The following is a 19,052-nucleotide window of genomic DNA, read 5'->3' on the forward strand; positions in this document are numbered from 1 at the left end:
GGGCGGGGAGAGCGCGGCTGGCGCGGCGCCCGGCCTGAGTCACACGCATGAGGCAGCGTGAGTCAGGCGCGGAGGGAAGTCCCTACGGAAGGGGCTTTCGGAGCCGCAATCGAATCTCAGGGAAAGAGAAAGTGTTCGGAACGCGCCTCTGACACAGTGACCTTGTGTGAGCCCGGGCCGTACACACCCCCACACCCTCTCCGCAGACGACAACACGCACACCCCCAGCCCACCGAGGGGAGGGCCCGGCCCGCGGCTTCGGGCCGGGACTCTGCATCTAGGGTCCCAGGGGCCCTTTCGGTCTGTTTCCTCCACTGGGCAAACCCTCTCCTAGCTTCCAGCACCGCTGGTCTGCTGCCAGACCCCAGACTCATTTGTCCACACGCAGTGGGGGGCACGGGGTCAAGAAGGACCCCTTCCGGCTCGACCGTATCACCCTGTGGAAGCCCGCGGGGTGATAGGAGGAGCCGGGAGATCGGCAACCTGGGAGGTCCTGTAGGATGAAAGATCCCCTCCCTTAGGCTCCCCTACTAACCCTCCAAGACTGACCTGGAATTAGATCGGTTCCATTCAATTAAACAAATATTTATTGAACACCTATAATAAAAAAACCAGTGCTAGGCTCTGAAAACCTGAAATACAACCCTGCACAAAACAGTGAGCAAAAATACGTGGACTCTTGCCTTCCAAGAACTGACATTCTGGGGAGGTGGGAAGACAATAACTAAATGATCCAGACCAGCACAGTCCAACAGAAACAGACTGAAAGGCGCACAGACAATGTAAGCTACAATGGCAACAAGAAACACGTGGAGCCAATTCTAATGATAGGTTTCCTTTAAGCCAACACACCCAAATATTACCATATACAGAATACTACTATTTCTACATTTTAAAAAATATTTAGGCTTGGAAAGCCGGTGAGGACTTTATAGTATTTCCATCACATCTGAATTCGAACTCATCACATATGGAATGCTCAGTCACCACCTGTATCAACTGGTAACATGGTGGGCAGCAGAATTGAGATATCAGATAAGGCCTCTGAATGTTTTAAAAGTAAAAGCAGGATTCAGAAAAGTGAGGCAGCAGATATTCTGAATCCTGGCTCTGCACTGGCCTTGGCAAGTCTCCTGACCTCATGGATGGCCCCAGTTTCCTCACCTATGAAATGGGGACATGATTCCTCCTGTGTGGATTGGAGTAAAGTACATTCTTTAGATTACTTTTGTCCCCACCCCCTCCCCTCCTCCAGCTGTCTATAACAGCAGCCAGCACAAAGCCTCCCAATCCCAGTCACATCCCCTCCATTCCCAACACCTAATGGCCACAAAGACATCCCAGCTCCCCCCACCCACCCCGAGACCTTCCATTTTTTATCCATCTCTACCCCTTACCACAGCAACGTCTTTAAATACAGTTCAGGACTTTCAACCTCAATTTCACTCTGTGAGGGGTACTTGAGTTCTTGAGAGTAAAGTATTGTAAGGCTTCCAGGGAACCAAGCCACCACCTTAAGCTGAACCAGGCAGTGCCCAGATGGTGGGGCACCAGGTGCCAATCTTACCATACTGAGATGATGACTTCCTTCTTTAGAAACTAGAAGGATTTATGCCCACAAAAGCTATCCTGCCGCCAAAGTCTCATGAAAAGCAAAACTGCCAGAAAGGGGGATGCATAGGAACTGTGGACAGAGCCCAGGGAACACGGGTGGAGGAGGGTGGGTGGGAGGGGTTCTGGACCACCTTTACACCCCACCTCCAGGAGAGCAGAACCCCAGGCCCAAAGGGAGTTTGAGGATCATCAGCCCCTCCCTGGGGAACTCTAGGGCTGCTGAGGCCCCAGTGGGGCTGGAAGCGGGGGATGGGAGCAGGGCCCAGAAGTGCCCGAAGGAGGCAGCAGGGTCTGGGCTCCGGATGCAGACCTGCCCTCACGCCACTCCACCCCCAAAGCCTGGGAACTGGCAGAGCACCCTGGATGGTGACCCAGAAACCTGGCTGTCAGCAGCTCCTGCCTGGCACTGCCCACACTGGGCTCCACTGCTTTCAGCAGGAGTCCCTGGCAGCTACCAGCAAGGCAGGCCTTTGGGTTTTCTCTGCTCACGGGCTCACTTCTCTAGGCCTAGAGACCTAACCCTGCTGCCCGGATCCCAGTAGCCAGTATCTCCCACCATCCAGGCTACTGGGATCCAGGCAGTAGTGCGGGAGAGTTTAAGCCTGGGTTTGCCAACAGAGCGAAGATGCCTACCCCTCGGGGCCACTCAGATAATTCAAGACCTGGAGGGCAAGGCCGCTGACGTCTAGTGGCTGGAAAGTAATAAAGGAAGCAAAAGAAGCTGGCCACCAATTCACAGCGAGGACTAGGCCTTGGAGGACTGACGACTCCCAGGGCTCGCCAGGTGTAGAGACCTGGAGGCCGGGTGCAGACAGGAAAGAGGTCTAAGGCAGGCTGTCGGGGCGGGCGGCCACTCGGCCCCTCCCCGCTGCCTCCGGGCGGGATCCTAGACCGGCAGGCCCGGCCAGCCTGCCGTCTCCCTCCTCCCGGGTCTCCCGCCAGGGGCCGCCGCCCCTCCCCCACCCCGCGTGCTCCACCCCGCGTGCTCCGCCCCGCCCGCGGCCCCTTTCGCTCTCATTCATCCGTCCATTCACCAAACTTCTTCCGAGCCAAGGCCCCCTCGGCCTGGGGCGAGCTTCGCGGGGCGCAGGAGAACCAAACAAAGCCCTGGAGGATCCCAGCGAATCCCGGGGCTGGGGTTGGCTCTTCCCCCCACCCCAGCCCACCTCCTCCTCAGCCCGGGCCCCCGCCCTTCGACCTCCACCCTGCTTTCCTTTCCCGGTCGACTCAGGCCCTTGGTCCGCTGGTCTGAGTCCCGCGCAGCGTCCCATGCGCTTATGGTTCAGGCAGGCAGCAGCTCCTCCTGGGCATGCGCAGTATGCCCCCACCCCCCCACCACCCCAGGGCCACACTCTCCACCCCAAGAAAAGTTGGGGGTGAGGGTTCAAAGTGGCCTGGAGGGGACAAAGCACTGTCTCCCTGGACACCTCTCCCCACTCAGCAGCGTTTCCCCGCAAAGACGGAATGAACCCGGCAGGACTCCTTCAACCCCAGACCTCCCGCGGGAGGGAGCCTCCCCGCTGCTAGTTATGGAGAACAGTCACTTTTGAAGGTCCAGGGGTCAGTGTTCCCTTCACTGGGCTCAGAACACATCCCCACCTGAAAAGCAGGCAAGAAATAGAGACAAGAGAAACAGAAGTCAAAGACCACAGGAGACTCCTGAAACCTTAGAGCCTGTTCCAGAAGCATGACATGGGCGGGAACAGGTGGCTGAAGCCATAGGATGTGAGTTCTCAGGTCCACGGCTGGTTAAGGAGCTGAAGAGGACGACCTACCCCCGGGGCGGTGGAGACAAACCCATTCCAGGGCCTCAAAGACTTGTCCAGCCCACAGAGAAGGGAGTCAGGCCTGCCCTTGCTGCTCTAACACTTCCTTCCACCAGCTCAGTGCACAGGGCTTTCACAGGCTGCACGACTTTAAAGTGTGTGTTTTCAGTCCTTCCTGAGTGGGAGGTGGCAGCATGTTTGGGGGCATTTTACCTGCAGGGCTGCCTGCACTGGACATTCTCAGAAAGTACCTTAGACCAAAGGGAAGCTATTTTGCTCCAGGTAAGGTAAACCTTACCCTCTCCCAGAGCCCAGGCCGCTGAGCTGCACCACTGCCCAGTCACCAACAAGCAACCCAGCCAGTCTGCCCAGCCACAAGGCCAAGATGGTTGTCAGGTAGCTGGCAGCTCCTGATTAAACCTGAGACCAAAGGGAAAAAAAAGAAATCAATTTCCCACGATTGGTGGCAAACTATGAAATCCGAAGGTAATTTCCACTAGAAATGAGTCTGGGCTCAGATCCCGTGATGATGATGTAGCAACATTAACCTACTCACAAAAACCAGGTGTCTCTGTAAGGTGGAGAAGCCCTGTCTTACTCCCTTTGCGCCATTGTATCACTCCCATGATGACTTGCTGGGCTCCTTGTCCTCTTCTTTGCCTTGGAGTTTGATGACAGATTCCTAAACTGCTGGCCTGTGGTTTGGCCTCTAATCTATTCTTCATTCAACACAGTTTTTGAGCCTGAATACTGAGCTAGGCCCTGGGGATACCCAGTGAACACAAAAGATAAAATTCCCTGCCTTCATTGTGCTGGCCTTGCAGTGGTATGAACTGACAGTAAATGCAATACATATCACTTTTATTGATAATAGTTCAATAGAAAAGTTAATTAGATAGCATGTTAGAAACTGTTAAGTGTTACAGGGGAGAAAAAAATGGGAGAAAAAAACATGGTAAAGTGGGTGAGGGGTTGCTGGGGGAGATGTGCAATTTTAAATAGCATGGACAAGTAATATTGAACAGAGACCCCTGAGGCACTGAGAGGTCAGGCCTTGAGGATGTCTAGCAGAAGAGCATGTCAGACGGAGGGAGTGGCAAGTGCAAAGGTCCTGAGGTGATCTCATGCCTGGCAGGTCTGGGAACAATTGAGGAGGCTTGTGTGGCTGAAACAGAACCACAGGTAGGAGATGAGAGGCACAGGGGTGTGGATGCAGGTAAAAGATTGCAGGGCCTTCGTGAGGACTTTGTTTTCACTGTGTTAGACAGGAGCCCCTGGAGGATTTGAGCAGAGAAGGGACATGCCTTACATTTTAGGCAGAAAGGTTTAATATTCAATGCTGGGAATTAGGTGTTTACAAAATCATTGGAAGAACTGGAGGAGCCAGCCCTGGGCTGAGTCTCCCAGAACAATACAAACTGAACTGCCTGCCTCTGTCCTGACTGGGGGATGGGGGTAGGAAATCAGGAGGCCCCACCTGAATGGCTGAGCTCTGATCCAGGGCAGAAGGCCCCTCTGCCACTACCCCTGCCTTTGACCTCACAAAGCTGGTGACTGGAAGCCGGATGCGAGGCTGAAAACCCCACATCACATCTCCACAACCCACACAGCAAGACTCCCCTCCCTTTCGTTCCTCCTTTCCAATTTCACTTTTTCAAAAGGGAACCTAATTCACATCCCAAACTGTAGCTTCAAAGGAATGTGAGAAGGGATGCTGAATGCCAGTTCACCGTGTATGTCAGAGCCCGAAGCCCATCTTATAGCAGATACCCTTCTCCCTCCCACACCTGGTTCCAAGGCCTCCTGGAATGCTCCACCCACACTCTGGGCCCCTGTCCTGTGTTCCCCATCACAGCAGGTACCACACTGATGAAGCCATGTACTTGTCTGTCTCCCCAACTCATTCAAAGTAAACCACTTGAGGACAGGGAATGTAGCTACCTTGTTCAAGGCCACATCTCCTATCTGGCCAGGCTGAGAGAAGGTAGCAAGCCTATTCAGTTTGGGAGAAAAGCAGTGGAGAGGAAAGTGGCAGAGTTCCAAGCTATTTAACCTCCCCAGCCTTGGTTTTAACACCTGTAGAATGAGGGCACTAGCATTGCTGAACTGGTAGGGGGTTGAGGGCTCTGAGAGAACGTAAATGTTTAGTATTTTCTCATCAGCTCCCCCTTTTCCTTAGGGTTTTTCCCAAGGCTGGAGAGGAGCTGGGCTTCCCTGGGCTCTGGCCCTGAAGTAGGCAGCTGATGAAGTTCATGGTGTCCTGGGGCCATGCAGGGTGGGCTGCTGGCTGAGGGCAAGGGGCAGAGAGGTGCCTGTCTCCTGGGCCCTCCTATTCATTGGAGAGTTTTTCCCTTGAAAGCTGGAAGCAGAAAAGGCCCTCCTCCCACTCTGGGCCTGCCAGGCTTCCTGGCAGCAGAGCCTGTGGTCAGCAGGGCCTGGAGACCGGATCGTGCCAGATGACCAGATGTACTAGTAGCTGGGTGACTCTCCAGGAGAGTGGTCACTGTGCACTAGAGTGACCCGGTATCAGGCTTATCCAGGCCAATCCTGTTGATATGGTCGAGGTCAACCCCAGTTGAAACGGGCCAGGTCAGGTTCACGCCCCTAGTAGAGTCACAACTATTAATAGTACCTCCTTTTGCTCTTAAGTGCTCTGCTTGTCTCTTAATAGCTGAGCATACATATCCTATGATCCAGAAATTCCTGTCTTAGGTGTGTACCCAACAGAAGTTTGCACATCTATTCACCAAGACATACGCTAGAACATTCACAATAGCACTACTTGTAATAGCCCCAAACCAGAAACTATCCAGATGTCCTTCAACAAGAGTAGATATCTAAACTGTGGTACATTCACATCATGTAACTTAGCAGCAGTGATAATGAACTTTCTGCAGCCACATGTGCAATAACATGAATGAATCTCAAATTGTTGAGTAAAGGAAACCAGGAACACCTAACATATGATTTCTTCCATACAGTACACCTGGAAGGTGAAACCAAAGGATTCTAATATAAGTTGGGACTGTGACAAGAGGGAGCTGGAGATTTCTCTTTCTTTATCTGGGTGCTGGGGACACAAGGGTGCTCACTTTATGAAAATATATTGAGCTGAATAAAGAATTTGTGCATTTTCTGTATGTACAGTTTTCATCAGGAAAAGGTTTACTTTAAAAAGTATCCTGGTTTAAACAATAGTAATTCCTGTTCCTCCTCTGCCCACCTCCTCCCATCTATCTTCCTTGGAGGGCTGGACACACACATGATCATCAACATCACATCTCATCCCCATGCCTTTTGGAAAATCTCCACAGACCCAGTCACTAAATGGAATGATCACACCTGTCTTCTCCTCTACTCTCCTAAGAGCTGCAGTTGACTCAGAAGCAAGAGGTAAAGTGAAAGTCGTTCAGTCGAGTCCAACTCTTTGTGACTCCATGGACTATACAGTCCATGGAATTCTCCAGGCCAGAACACTGGAGCAGGTAGCCTTTCCCTTCTCCAGGAATATATTGACTGCAGAGACGAACTAAGCCATGAATACCCAGAGGATACTAAGAGACCCCCCAACCTACCAAAACCCCTATATTTCCAAGCCACAACTGAGAGGTCACCAGGCCCTGCTACTCAGTGAGGCAAGGAAAGAACTAACATTTGTCAGGAAGAATTTCAACAGCCCAAGTGGAAATGAGCTTAACCTTCAGCTGTCCTGAAAAATAAAGTTGACCCGAATTCCCCATTCTCTGGACATTTTTGTTGGGTTCACTGAAGTTCATTGGGTGCCCTTGTGAAAACTGTATAATCTAACTCGGATGGTAAGAAAATGCTTCCTGTGGGGAAGACTGGTTCTGCTATGACCAATTCCCTTGGGACGCCTACTTCAGGCCTTGACCAAAGAGGTGGATGCCCCAGGCCTAGAATAGCTCCCTCTCCCAGCCTGGGCCCTCCACCTACTAAATCTCATCAAAGCCTGCCAAAGCCCATCTCCTCCAGGCTTCTCTGGCACCTACCCCCTAACCCCTCAGCTCCCATCCTTCTTCCTGTTGCACCTATTAAGTGTCTCTTTAAGCACCTAACCCCCTAATTCAGGTTTCAAGAATGCAAGAAACATGTTTTGTTCATTGTTTTACCCTAAAAGTTTGGACAAGTTCCTGGTACACAGTAGGCCTTCAATAAATATAGAATGAATGATTGAATGCTTTCTCCTCACAGCACCTCTGGGATTGTGTTCCTCTAGATGTCTCTGCCCAGGAAATTCGCTGTGGCAAGGACTATGACTTGTCTTATTCATCTTTATCCCTGTCACTCATCCTTCTACTTAATAACTACTTATTGAAAAAGGAAAGAAAGGAAGTCAATTTGGGGCATGTGCAATCCAGAAAGAATGGAGGTGGGGGTCAGTGGGTAGAGTTATTTGGATTTCAAGGGTGTGGGTAATCCCGGAGAGGAACAAACTACTATATTTGCCTACAAATTTATTTATGCCTGCCTCCTTTCAGAGGGTTTGAGGTGGCTTACAAAAACACAGACATAATACAAGGTAACAAGTCGGTGAAGTCAGGATGAGGAGGAAATAAGAGTAGGAAAAATAAGATCAAGTCAGCTCGTTTACAAGTGGGCCAAAAAGTTGGTCAAGTTTTCCCACAGCCCTGTCGAGGTGGAAGGCTCTCTTCCTTTTCCCCACCTTCCTCCCTTTCAGGGGCCACCACTGGCCGCCCAGGCCAGGGAGAGCGGCCCCGAGGTTAGCGCGCCGAGGGGAGGGGCCTGGAAGGGCGGCTAGCCTGGGAGCTCGGGCCTAGAAGCCTGGGCTGCCTTATGGGCCGGGGCAGACCGGCTCTGGGGGGGCTCTCCCAGGCCCAGGCGTGGGCGCCCGGGTGGCCGGCAGGGGCCTGTGACCCAGGCGGGTAGGGTAAGGGCTGAAGGCTCGCTCTTCCACTCAACGCTGCAGAAGTTCTCGAGCTGGCAACTCAAGGCCCTCCAGCCAAATGGACTCGCGGCCTACTAAGCGCTGGCTTGGCGGGCCGGGCACAAAGACGGAAGGAGCGGCGCGCCTTCCACCCCGCCCCACCCCCACCCCCGCGCCACACAAAGGGGCACGCCGCCCCTCCCCCAGCCTCGCCCTCGCCTTCCCCCTCCACCCTCCTCTCCCTCAGGCCGCCCTTCGGTGACTTCCTCTCCCCTCCCGGGGCAGCCCGGGGACTTCTCAGGGACAGCCTTTCACCTGGGCGCTGGGCGGGGGGCGGGCGCGCGGAGGGAGGCCTCCCGGCCCGTTCCCCGCCCGGGCCCGCGCCCTCCTCCCTAAGCCCGCTCCATTGGCCCCAGCGCCTTCCCGCCCTGGCGTCCCCGCCCCCACCCGGCCGAGCACGTGCTGCCCCCGGCCCGGCCCTGCCCCTCACCCCCACCGGAAACATTCCTGAGACATTCCTGAAACGAGGAGGCCCGGCCCCTCCGGTTCCCCACCCCGCCTCCACTCTGGGCGCAGGATTTTCCAGGCGTCCCCCCACCCTCCAGCGCCGGTTTGCCCCCTGAGGAGGGGGCCGAGCCGGGGCCTCCGCCGACCGGGGAGGAAGAAGGGGAGCACAGAGAAACATGAGTCACAGCCGTGTGTCACTGGGCTGCACTGCGAGTCCCTGCATCACGGGGAGATGGGGAAGGCCGCCTCGGGGACCAGGGGCGGGGAGGTGCGCCCGAGAAGGCCCCGGGCCCGGCCTGCAGGGCGCGCCCCTGACAGCGCCCTTTCTTCCCCCACCGCCCTCCGCGCCATCTTCCCGCTTGGGCTGCCTTCTCGTTCGCGCAGTAGGTCTTTGTGGCTCCAGGCGTGGCGAGGTACATCGTGCGCAGACTCATTCCTTGCCTTCAGAGTGCTTCCAGGCGACCACCGGGTCACGTTTTATTAAAAAAAAAAAAGTCACAGCGGAAGGGGCCAGGGCACCCAGTGGGACCGTTGGTCTCCACAACACCATCCGGGTCACTTAAAAGGAATGAGCCCTCCCCTCAGGTTTACCTGAAGAGGAGCCAATCGTTTGCCTCGCGTGGAGGCCGCACCTTGATTATGGTTCACTCGGGCCCATTAAATCTAAACTCTGGATCTCACAAGTTTCACGTTCGAGTTTCACAAGACCTTATATTTCACCAGTCAGCCACACACGGCTGGCACCGAAATGCACACGCAGACACCTGTCCACCCAGGGGAAACTCTAAGGAGCCGCGTTATCTAGGCGGAGAGGACGACGGGTAGGCCGCGGGACTCTCCAACCGGCGTCCGCGCAGACCCCCGCAGGCACCGGCGCCCGCGCACATTCACGCGACCGTGGGCGCCAGGCCTAACGCCCGGAAGGCCCCAGAGGCGTCTCTCCCGCGGGCCCACTCCACGCAGAGAGGACGCCCGCCCCCTGGGAAGAGCTTCCTGGTGACCCCTCTCAGCAGCTCCCCACGTCTGCCGGCCGGGGACTGCGGGGAGGGGGCCGCGGCCTCTGGGCCCCGACCCGGCCCCACTGCGCGCCCGCCCCCAGACGCCCGTCTCCGCATGGCCCTCGCCGTCGTCAGCACCCACCCGCGCGGCGGCGGCGGCGGCGGCGGGCGGCCGCCCTTTTAAATCCCCAGGCTCATTTGCATGTCCCCGCCCCCCAGTGACACGGCTGGCGCGGGCGGGCCCGTCCCCCCTGCCCCTGGGTCGCTCTTTTTAAGCTCCCCTGAGCCGGGGCTGCGCTCCTCTAATTGGGACTCCGAGCCCGGGCTATTTCTGGCCCTGGCGCGGCTCCAAGAAGGCGTGAGTTCGCGGCCCCTCCGGTGGCTCCTTTTTTTTTTTTTTTTAAATATCTATCATTTAAATAAATTATTTATTTATTGAGGCCGCGCACGGGCCGTGCCTAGCTTCCTGCCCCTCGCCATCCTTCGGGGGAGGTGGAATATTTTTGTGCCCCCCCCCCCTCCCCGGCCTGGATGTGACATATAAATACCCCGCGGGGGCCAGGGCGGCGAGCACGCGGCGGCGGCGGCCTCTGAGCGCTTCTGCTCTCTCTCCCGGTTTCAGATCCGCATTTGCTACCAGCGGCGGCGGCGGCGGCGGCGGCGGCGGAGCCAGGCCGGTCCTCAGCGCCCAACACCGTCGCTCCCGGCAGCTCGGAGAGCGCACCGCAGGCCGGCAGCCGAGCTCGCGGTGAGTCCGTCCCGGGGCCGGCGGCGTAGGGGGGCGCCCGCGCCGCGGCCGCACGCCGCCCCCTCCTGCAAGCCGGCCCGGGGCTGCAGCGCGCGCCTCCGGCTTTATTCCCAGGCCGGGGCTGCGCGAGCCGCCGGCAGGGGAGGGCCGCGCAGCGCGGGGGGCGGGCGGCGGGGCCCGCGGCGCGGGGAGGGCGCCCGCACCCCTGCCCCCGCGCCGCGGGCGCCGTGCGGGGGGCGGGGACCCGGGAGAAGCGCGCGGTGGGGGAGGGGGCGCGCGGCTGCGGCGAGCGCGAGTCGTGCACCCGGCGGCTCTCGGTGCACCTCGCGCGGCCGCCGCTCCCGCCCGAGCCCGAGCCCGAGCCCGATCCCGGGCCTGTGCCGTGGGGGCGGGGAGAGGGGCAGGCTGGGGCGCGGCGGGAGAGCCCGGGGCCGGGCGGCCCCGCAGCCTGGGGAAGTTCTCTAAGTGGGGGGTGGGATGGGCGGGAACCCCGCAATTCGGCCTGAACTCCAGGCTTGGCCTTTTATCCCGGCGCTCGCTCCGCAGCCGAGGCCGACTCTCTGGCCTGGGTTTGGGGCTTCACCCCGACCCCACCTCTGGCCCGGCCTGCGCCTCTTCAGCCCCCGGGGCCCGGCCTGCCCTCCGCCCCCACAAACTGGTTTCTCTGCTTTGCTGGGCTCTGTTGGAACTAGTCCCTTTGACTCCCCGTTTCATTTTTTTTTTAACTGGGGCTTTTATTTTGCGGGGAGGGCGCGGAGGGAGGCGGCTTTCTTCCTCTCCCCCGCGCGCGCCAGGTTTCCTGCCCCAAGGCGGGCTTGGGTGCCCCCTCTGGCAGGAAGTGGGGCCGGGTGCACCCTCGTGGCGGTGCATGCGGTCGGAGGGCACCGGTTTCCCGCGCCTGCACCCGCGGCCTGCGCCCCTCCCCCCGCGCGCTCCGGCCCCTCGTCCCTCCGGCCGACCTGCAACGGCCGGGCGCAGACACTTGCAGAGTCACCCAGGGCCCGGGTCTGGAGTAGGGGCGACAGGGGCTTTACCAGCCCCCAGGCGGGTAAGGAAACTGGCGGGCGAGAAGGGTCGCCAGGAACCCACTCCAACTAGCTCTGTGACCTTGGGCACCTCATCAGCCCTTCCTCTAGGCCACTTTTTGGGAGGAGATGAGGCAGTCCCATGGTGATTTCCTAGAGTCATGGCCACGGGTTGCCTTAGCGTTTGTGGAGCCCACATTGTATGGAGGGGACAAGTCTGAGGCCCGAAAGGGCTTATTACCGACCATAGGATTGAAGTTGGGCCTCAAACGTGGCTTCTCCAAGCCAGGCCTCCCTGATGTTCAGAAACAGGTGGAAGAGACAAGCATTTGTTGGTCTCACCAGAGAGGGCCTCAGGCCTTAATTCAGTTCATGGAGGCCTGGATCTGTGGTGAGGGTGAGCGGGTTAAAGGGTCCCCAGCAGCAAGAAGTGGGGGAAATACCAGACGCACTCAACAGGGTCCCCAGGCAGGCTAGGCTGGGCCTTCTGGGATTAGGGGCTGGCTTCGCCCAACTAGAACCCCCTCTTGGAGGGGGCCTCCAGCAAACCTCATGTGAGGTCAGCGCTCATTTAGCTGATTAATTTTGATGTTTAGTTTTGAAGGGGGATCTGTGGTGTAATGTAAGATTCTAATCACTGCCTGTAATTACAGAGCAGGCCAAGCCACTAATGATGGGGCAGGATAAATCACCAACCACCTTGTTTAAAAGGGTCTTCAAGTCTGAAATATTATGAAATGGAATAATTACCAGACGAAGTCTCGCCGTCTGGAGCATTTCAATACTTGAGGATCAGGGGCCTCAGGCCCCTCTTAACAATCACAAGTTTGCAAAACAACAGGCTTTCCTCTCTGGGTTAAAATTGGAAATAGTCTGAATCTGAAAAAGGAGAGTCTTTTTCAAATGTTCTAGTTCTCATTTTGATTGGAATGAACCTTTCAGTTGTTTAAGTATTTTTAATTTTTACCTGGTTTGATTCTTGCTGCAGTCTGCGGACGAAGGCAAGACAGGTGGAGCATCATTACTCCCCTTTTATAGGTTGAGGGGCTTTTCTGGAAGTGGAGACACTTGGGCCCACCCTTTGCCAAGGGCAGCCTCCCAGGACAAATCTCTGTCTGTAACTTGGGGATAATAACTGGGAGGATAGGAGTGGGGGCTCTTTCTCAGCCTCTGGAAGAGACTCCCAAATACAGGTGCATGTGCCCCTTGTAGCGGGTGGTTTTACATGAATTCTGTATTTGTAGGACTGATTAAGTCCAAACAGTCCTCTTGGGAATATGCTAGAAAAGGACCAGGGCGCTTTGAGGATCAGCCCTCCTAGGGCTTCAGGGGGTCAGCTAGTGTCTTCTCCCTCTCAGTTGGAGAAGTCCCTGCCCCTCATGAGAGGAGGCATCAAAGAGAAGGATCCTGTCTGACTCCAGGTGGGTGGGAGTGGGCTGGGGTAAGAGGAGACTCCCCTTTCAGCTTTGGGTGATTTCTTTTCCTCCCCACACCTCACCCAGTGTGGTTTTAGCCCCCATTTCCCAAATTGTTCGCATCTTTGACCCTCCAAGGTTTAACCCAGGGAGAGGGAAGCAGAGAGAACTGCTGGGGCCCTGGGCAGTGCTGTGGACAAGGTGGCCCAGGGACTGATGGCATGGCTGCCAGGTAGATGTGCAGGGCTCATTCCCTGCTTACCTCTCCTCCCTTGTTCCCCCGCGAGCTACCCAGGCTTGGCTTGCTTTTAAAAGAGAAGGGGCGGCACAGTGGAGGGGAGGGCCCTGGCAGTCTGAGGACCATCTTGCCCACACCTCAGCCAGGGTGACCTCACCCACGGCCAGGTCTGGGCTGGCTGCACTCTTGAGTGGGGGTGGCAGGGCAACAAAGAGCCCTTCTGAGCAGGAGATAAGGCTCTGATTAGAGCCAACGGCCCAGCCCCGCCCTGCAGCCTGCACGCCAGGCTGGGTGTGGAGTCTTGGGGGTCCCTGGGAGCAGGCAGTTTCCCGCTGGGCGTTTCTCGGGTGGGAGTGGTGAGGGTTTGGAGGTGGCTAACACTTTTCCTGCCTCCCTGCAGCCCAGCCGTGGCTCCTCGCCTGCTCTGCTGACGAGGGAAGATGAGCGAGTCGAGCTCGAAGTCCAGCCAGCCCCTGGCCTCCAAGCAGGAGAAGGACGGCGCTGAGAAGCGCGGGCGGGGCCGGCCTCGCAAGCAGCCTCCGGTGAGCCCTGGGGCCACGCTGGCAGGAGGCAGCTGGCTGTCCAGACCTTTGCCTCGGTTTACCTCTTGGGGCTAGGGATCATGGCAGGTGAAAACAGGACTGGCAGGGTGCGGCATCATTCCTACACATGTGTGCGCTCCCCACACACGCGTCCCTGGTGCCCGAGAGGAGTGTGGTCCAAGGGAGCGCTGAACCTGAGTTCAAGCCAGGAGTGAGCCTGTAGTCATGCAGGCCAGAGCGTACACTGGTAAACCACTTACCCTTTATTTCCAGTCCATTGTGGACCAGCGTATTGAAGTATGGTGGCTCAGTGGTAAAGAATCTGCCTGCCAAGCAGGAGACGCAAGATTGATCCCTGGGTCAGGAAGATCCCCTGGAGGAGGAAATGGCAACCCACTCCAGTATTCTTGCCCGGGAAATCCCATGGACAGAGGAGCCTGGTGGGCTACCATCCGTGGAGTCGTAAAAGCGTTGGATGTGACTTGGCGACTAAACAACAAAGATGAATTGTAGAAACGTGAACGTTCACATATGTAAGCCCAGCAGTACGCGTGGCGGCACTCTGGTGACTTAATACTTACTGTCCGTTTCTGTAGTTCTCCATCCCGGGGCAGAGGCCAGCACCTGTTCGTGGGCTTCCTTGAGTGACCCTGCATTGGGCTTTGGCTGGTTCTGTAAAAGCCCAGAAAGTTTAAAACATTGGGGAGTTGGTGGCAGAGTGACTCAGAGCCCTGGTTCTGGGTACCCCAGGGAGCTTGGCCAGTCAGGCTGTGTGGGCCACCTGTTACCTGGTGGAGACCTTGGTTTCTCTCTTGAGAGGCAGCTGTCCCCACATGAGGGCGCAGCTGTGGGTGAAGCCCCGTTCCTTCCCTTTCCTGGGGGAGAGAAGGGGAAAGGAACTGAAGCTGATCCTTATCCACCAGGCCCCAGGCACGCCTCCCCACCCCCATTGGGGATCTCTGTACTCGCTCTTTAGGCGCCGTGAGGAGTCTCACAGGCGGTGGAATTCATCTGCCTCTTTCAGAGCCCTGTTCACGTGTGGAGAAGTCACCCCCTTAGTCCGATTCCTTTGGCTTCCCCCTGCCGGCTGTGGGCATGTTGGTGAGGGGTGTCAGAAGGGGTGTGGGGTTACTGCGCGATGAACGGGCAGCTGCCCTGGGAAACACCACTGATGTGCCTTTACTGCCCGCCTTCTGTGCATTATGTAGCAGTATGTAGCAGCTTTTTATTCTGTCTCTGAAAATTAAAGTTTCAGTGGCCCAAATGGCAGGGGTCTCGGTAACTGGAGGGAGTCTGGTTTGCAGGTAGAGCCGGAGGCTCCCTCTAGGGGAAGGGGGCATCCTTTCCCCTCTTCTGCATCCCTGCCTTCTGGCGGAGGTATGGGTGGGGTGGGCAGTGATCATAGCCCGGTGCTTGGAGACTTGTCCTGTCTTCATTCAGCGTCTGGCCCAAGATCTGAGAGCTGGTCAGAGGCCGAGCTGGAGTATGGACAGCTGTCTCGTGTCTTTCTGCCTCCACGACACCCTTCCCGGAGGCCTTCTGGTGTCTTGTCATTTTGCTGTTGCAGAGAAGCTAAGGGAAAGGCTTTGCAAAAGAATGTTAGGTGGAGAACCTGGATCCCAAGGGTTACCTGCCATGGTTCCTGTGGATTCTGGAGCGGGGCTGCGCAGACCACTGCTGGGCTGGGGCAGAGGGCTCTGTCCTGAAAGGGGGCAGGGCAGGTGGCTTCCGTGTCTCTGACTGTCTCATCTGTCTTTGCAGAAGGAGCCCAGTGAAGTGCCAACACCTAAGAGACCTCGGGGCCGACCGAAGGGGAGCAAAAACAAGGGTGCCGCCAAGACCCGGGTGAGGCTTGCGGGGGGCCCTCTGCCCTGACAGCAGCCATGGGAGGCCTGGTCTGTCCTCATTTTCTGCACCTGCTTCTGGCACATGGGTGGTGATGGGCCTGTGCCCATGGAGGCGAGGGGGGCGGTGACTGAGGTCTCACTTCTGGGCCTTGGCCTGCCCAGGACAGTGGGGAAGTCAGGTGTCCAGCAGGTTTCCTGGTCTGGAGAGGCAAGCTGGGAGGGAGGAGCAAGGGGGCAGCTCCGTCCAGGGCTGAGACTGTCACCTTCTCTTCGGGAGGTCCCCTGGCTCCTGCAGGAATGAGGGGGGAGGCCAGATTCATAGTGGCATCAGCCTTTCAGAGAAGTTGTTTTGTTTTTTATTTTATTTTTTCTAAAACACGACTCATATCCTCTTGAGTCATGGGTGGAGGAGGGAGTTGGGGGGCGTGTGTGTATGTTGGGGTGGGGGGGGGGGCGGTGTGGCTGGCCAGTCATCACCAGCTGGACTCGGGTGGGCCCGCCGGAGTGGGAGTCCCGGGCCGCCCCTCCCTGCTGTCCCTCACCATCTGGGACACTGGTCATTGGGTGGGCACCGTCAGGGACATTTTTGACTTAGTGGATCTTTTCTCTGACCATCTAGAAAACCACCACAACTCCAGGGAGAAAACCAAGGGGCAGACCCAAAAAACTGGTAGGTGACTGCGGCAGAGGCAGCTTGGTTCTTCTGGGGAGACTGTTAAAGACAGTGATGCTCCTTCCTGTGTGCGCACAGAGGGAGACGGCTCTCCTGACCTGCAGGGCCAGCCATGGTGGGACTTCACATTTTCACCCAGGCCTAGGGAGGGGAAAGGGTTTGTCCAGGGCGCCCGGACTCCTGGCACTCAGCCCAGGGCTTCTGAAGAGCTGTGTCCATGAGAAGTGCAGGGTCCCAGGTACAAACCAGGCCAGACTCCCTGCCCTGCCTTACTGGGGGTGTTCTTATCTTTTCCTTCCCCTGCTTCTGGTTCAGAGTCAGAACTTCTAGGGTGGACCTTGAGGTCATATGGTAGTGTCTCCCCCCCGCCCCCCATTGTAGTAATGAAGAAGAAGAAGGGAGGTTTAAGCAGCAGCAGTAGAGGATCTCAACTCTGGGAGGGGGTGGGACATAGCCTGTTGGGTGGGAGCTGAGGGGCGCTGCCCTGTGGACGCCGCTCCTCACGTGGGGGCCCCACCCCCTTCTGGGCCCCCAGACAACTGGGAGCGGTGGCTGGCGGGCTGAGCCCAGAGATCTTCCCGGGGCGCCGCTGCAGCTGGGGCCCCTGCAACCTGTCCTCCCCATGGCTCGTTCCTCGAGCTGTGTGAGCTGAGCCACCACCGGCTGAGGGGGGCTTGGGGTGCTGGCAGGGCCCCAAGAGTGAGTAACAGGAAACGGGTTGTTTTGGAGTTTGTGCCTGGCACGGGGGCCCTGTGTGGTGTCCCGACATTCCCGCCCAGTGAGTGGGCCCCGGCCGGCGCACACTTCCCCTCGCTCCCCGCCCTGGCCTGGGGTCAGCCCGCGGCCGTGGCCCCTCCACCGCCCAGCAGCTGCCCCTGCGGGCTGCTGAGGCCACCTGGTACCCCCCGTGGAGGGGGCTCACAGCCTCCAGCCACCCCTGCCCTCCCCTTTTCCTTTCCCTGGCTGCCGTCTCCCACCCCAGGACCAGTCACTTCCTTGCCAGCTTGAGCCCAGGGGTGCCCTGTGCTCTGCCAGGAGCCCCCTGCCTCTGGGGGCTGAGGGGCCTGGCTGTGTGTGAGAGCAGCGTGTGTGTGGTTTTTTTTCCCTCCCTTTAAATTCTTCCTTTTTATGAATGAAACTGGGCCGTGGAGGTTGCTGAGTCACCCACACACTCAGCCCTGACTCATCCCCCTTCTGGAGAGGCCGGGTGTGCGGAGCTGGGGGTGGTGAGCTTGGCCTCTGGGGGCGGCAGCAGAGGAGGGGGCGGGCCTGGCATTCTCTTGATGGCCCTGCCTACCCTGCAGGAGAAGGAGGAAGAAGAGGGCATCTCGCAGGAGTCCTCAGAGGAAGAGCAGTGACCGCCGCCTGCTCCCTCCCGAGGAGCAGTTTCCTTCTGGGACTGGACAGCTCCGCTCTGCTCCCGCCGCCCCCCCCCAGGCCCTCCCTGCCCCCTACCTGCGCCCTCCCCGCCACACTACACCGCACACCAGCCACCACAGGGTCCCTGGGCCCGAGTGGGGAGCCGCTCCCTTTGATTTGAGGTCCCAGTGACCCCTCACCCACCCGCCACACCCGCCGTCCCGGACAAAGCTGACTTCCACTTAGCCGCTCCCAGGCTGCCGCACCCCTGCTCCCTGTGTGGTGGGGGCCTTGCTGGCTGGGCTCTCGGTTTGGGGATCCCCTCTGCCTCTCCCCTCTGGCTTCCCGTTAAGGGGCCTGGGAGGGCTCCCCTGGCCTTAAAAGGGGCCCAAGCCCCATCTCATGCTCTCATTTGGACATGCCCCACGCCACTGTACTAGCCGCAGCAGGTGCGGCCACTGGAGAGGGGCGACTGCCCCGAGATGCCCCCCACCACCCCCAACCGACCTGTGTCTCACCGAGGGGTGGCTCACCCCCCTCTCCTTCCCGCCTTGCCTTGTCCCCACACTAGGTGGGGCCACCCTCTTGGGGGCTCAGGAAGGAAGGTAGGAATGTAAGTCCTCTCCCAGCTCTAGGCAGGCTCCAGCCCACCTTGCCCTCACCCTGGAATCCCATTGCAATGATGGAAAGCATCCCCTTTATCCAGGTGAGGCCCAGGAGGCCTGGGCTCCCTGCAGCAGCCACTTTCGAGAGCTGGAGCCACTCCCCGCCCCTGTCTGCTTCCGCTCCAGGCCTCAGTTTCCCCTCTTCCCTTCCCTCGGGGCACTAATAACCAGGAGCTAGTCTCGCCCACTCCCACCCTTCTGCTCCTCCCCAACCCCCAAGGTTCTGGTTCCATCTTTCCTCTGTTCACAAACTACCTCTGGACAGTCGTGTTGTTTTTTGTTATATGTTTTGTTCTTAGACATCCGTCGCTGCTGCTGCTACCAGCGCCAAATGTCCATCCTCATTGCCTCCTGTTCTGCCCACGTCCCCCTCCTCCAAGAAGCCCTTAGGGGAAGGGGCCTGGAGCAAAGCAGGCTGGGTACCAACTCCCCCAGTCCCAGGGAAGGTGGGGTCCTGCCCCTAGGATGCTGCAGCAGAGTGAGGGTGGGGAGGGGGGGGCCCGTGTTGACTGTCAGGTGTAGGGGCCACCTTCTCCACCTGTTCTGTCAGGGAGGAGGTAGCCATTATTTGTCCCAGCCTGGGGCTCCCCTCTGGTTTCCTATTTGCAGTTACTTGAATAAAAAAATATCCTTTTCTGGACTGTCTTTTCTGTGGTGGGTGCCTAGAACAGAGGTTAGAAACCAAGGATCTCTAGTGAGTGAGTGAAAAAGAAAAAGCACAGGGAAGGTAACGTAAGCCGGTCTTGATG

At 57.9% G+C, this 19,052-nt stretch overlaps 1 protein-coding gene across 3 annotated transcripts; it reads left to right on the forward strand.

Annotated features, from left to right (window-relative positions):
* The first annotated feature begins 10,087 nt into the window (after positions 1-10,087).
* Positions 10,088-18,943, forward strand: HMGA1 (high mobility group AT-hook 1). 3 transcript variants are annotated; one of them, XM_086371216.1, is made up of 6 exons: positions 10,088-10,149; positions 10,414-10,539; positions 13,618-13,759; positions 15,521-15,604; positions 16,226-16,276; positions 17,584-18,943. In XM_086371216.1, exons 3-6 carry the CDS (start codon positions 13,658-13,660, stop codon positions 17,635-17,637), a joined length of 291 nt encoding a protein of 96 aa, XP_086227342.1. In that variant the 5' UTR covers positions 10,088-10,149; positions 10,414-10,539; positions 13,618-13,657; the 3' UTR covers positions 17,638-18,943. The 3 variants fall into 3 exon arrangements, with proteins under 3 accessions (XP_086227342.1, XP_086227343.1, XP_086227344.1); XM_086371217.1 differs by lacking the exons at positions 10,088-10,149; positions 10,414-10,539 and adding an exon at positions 10,947-11,587; XM_086371218.1 differs by lacking the exons at positions 10,088-10,149; positions 10,414-10,539 and adding an exon at positions 12,024-13,211.
* Positions 18,944-19,052: the final 109 nt, after the last annotated feature.

Source organism: Bos grunniens, chromosome 23, assembly GCF_055505025.1.
Source record: "Bos grunniens cultivar Pamir isolate PY7600 chromosome 23, Bosgru_T2T1.0, whole genome shotgun sequence".
Classification (NCBI taxonomy): domain Eukaryota; kingdom Metazoa; phylum Chordata; class Mammalia; order Artiodactyla; family Bovidae; genus Bos; species Bos grunniens.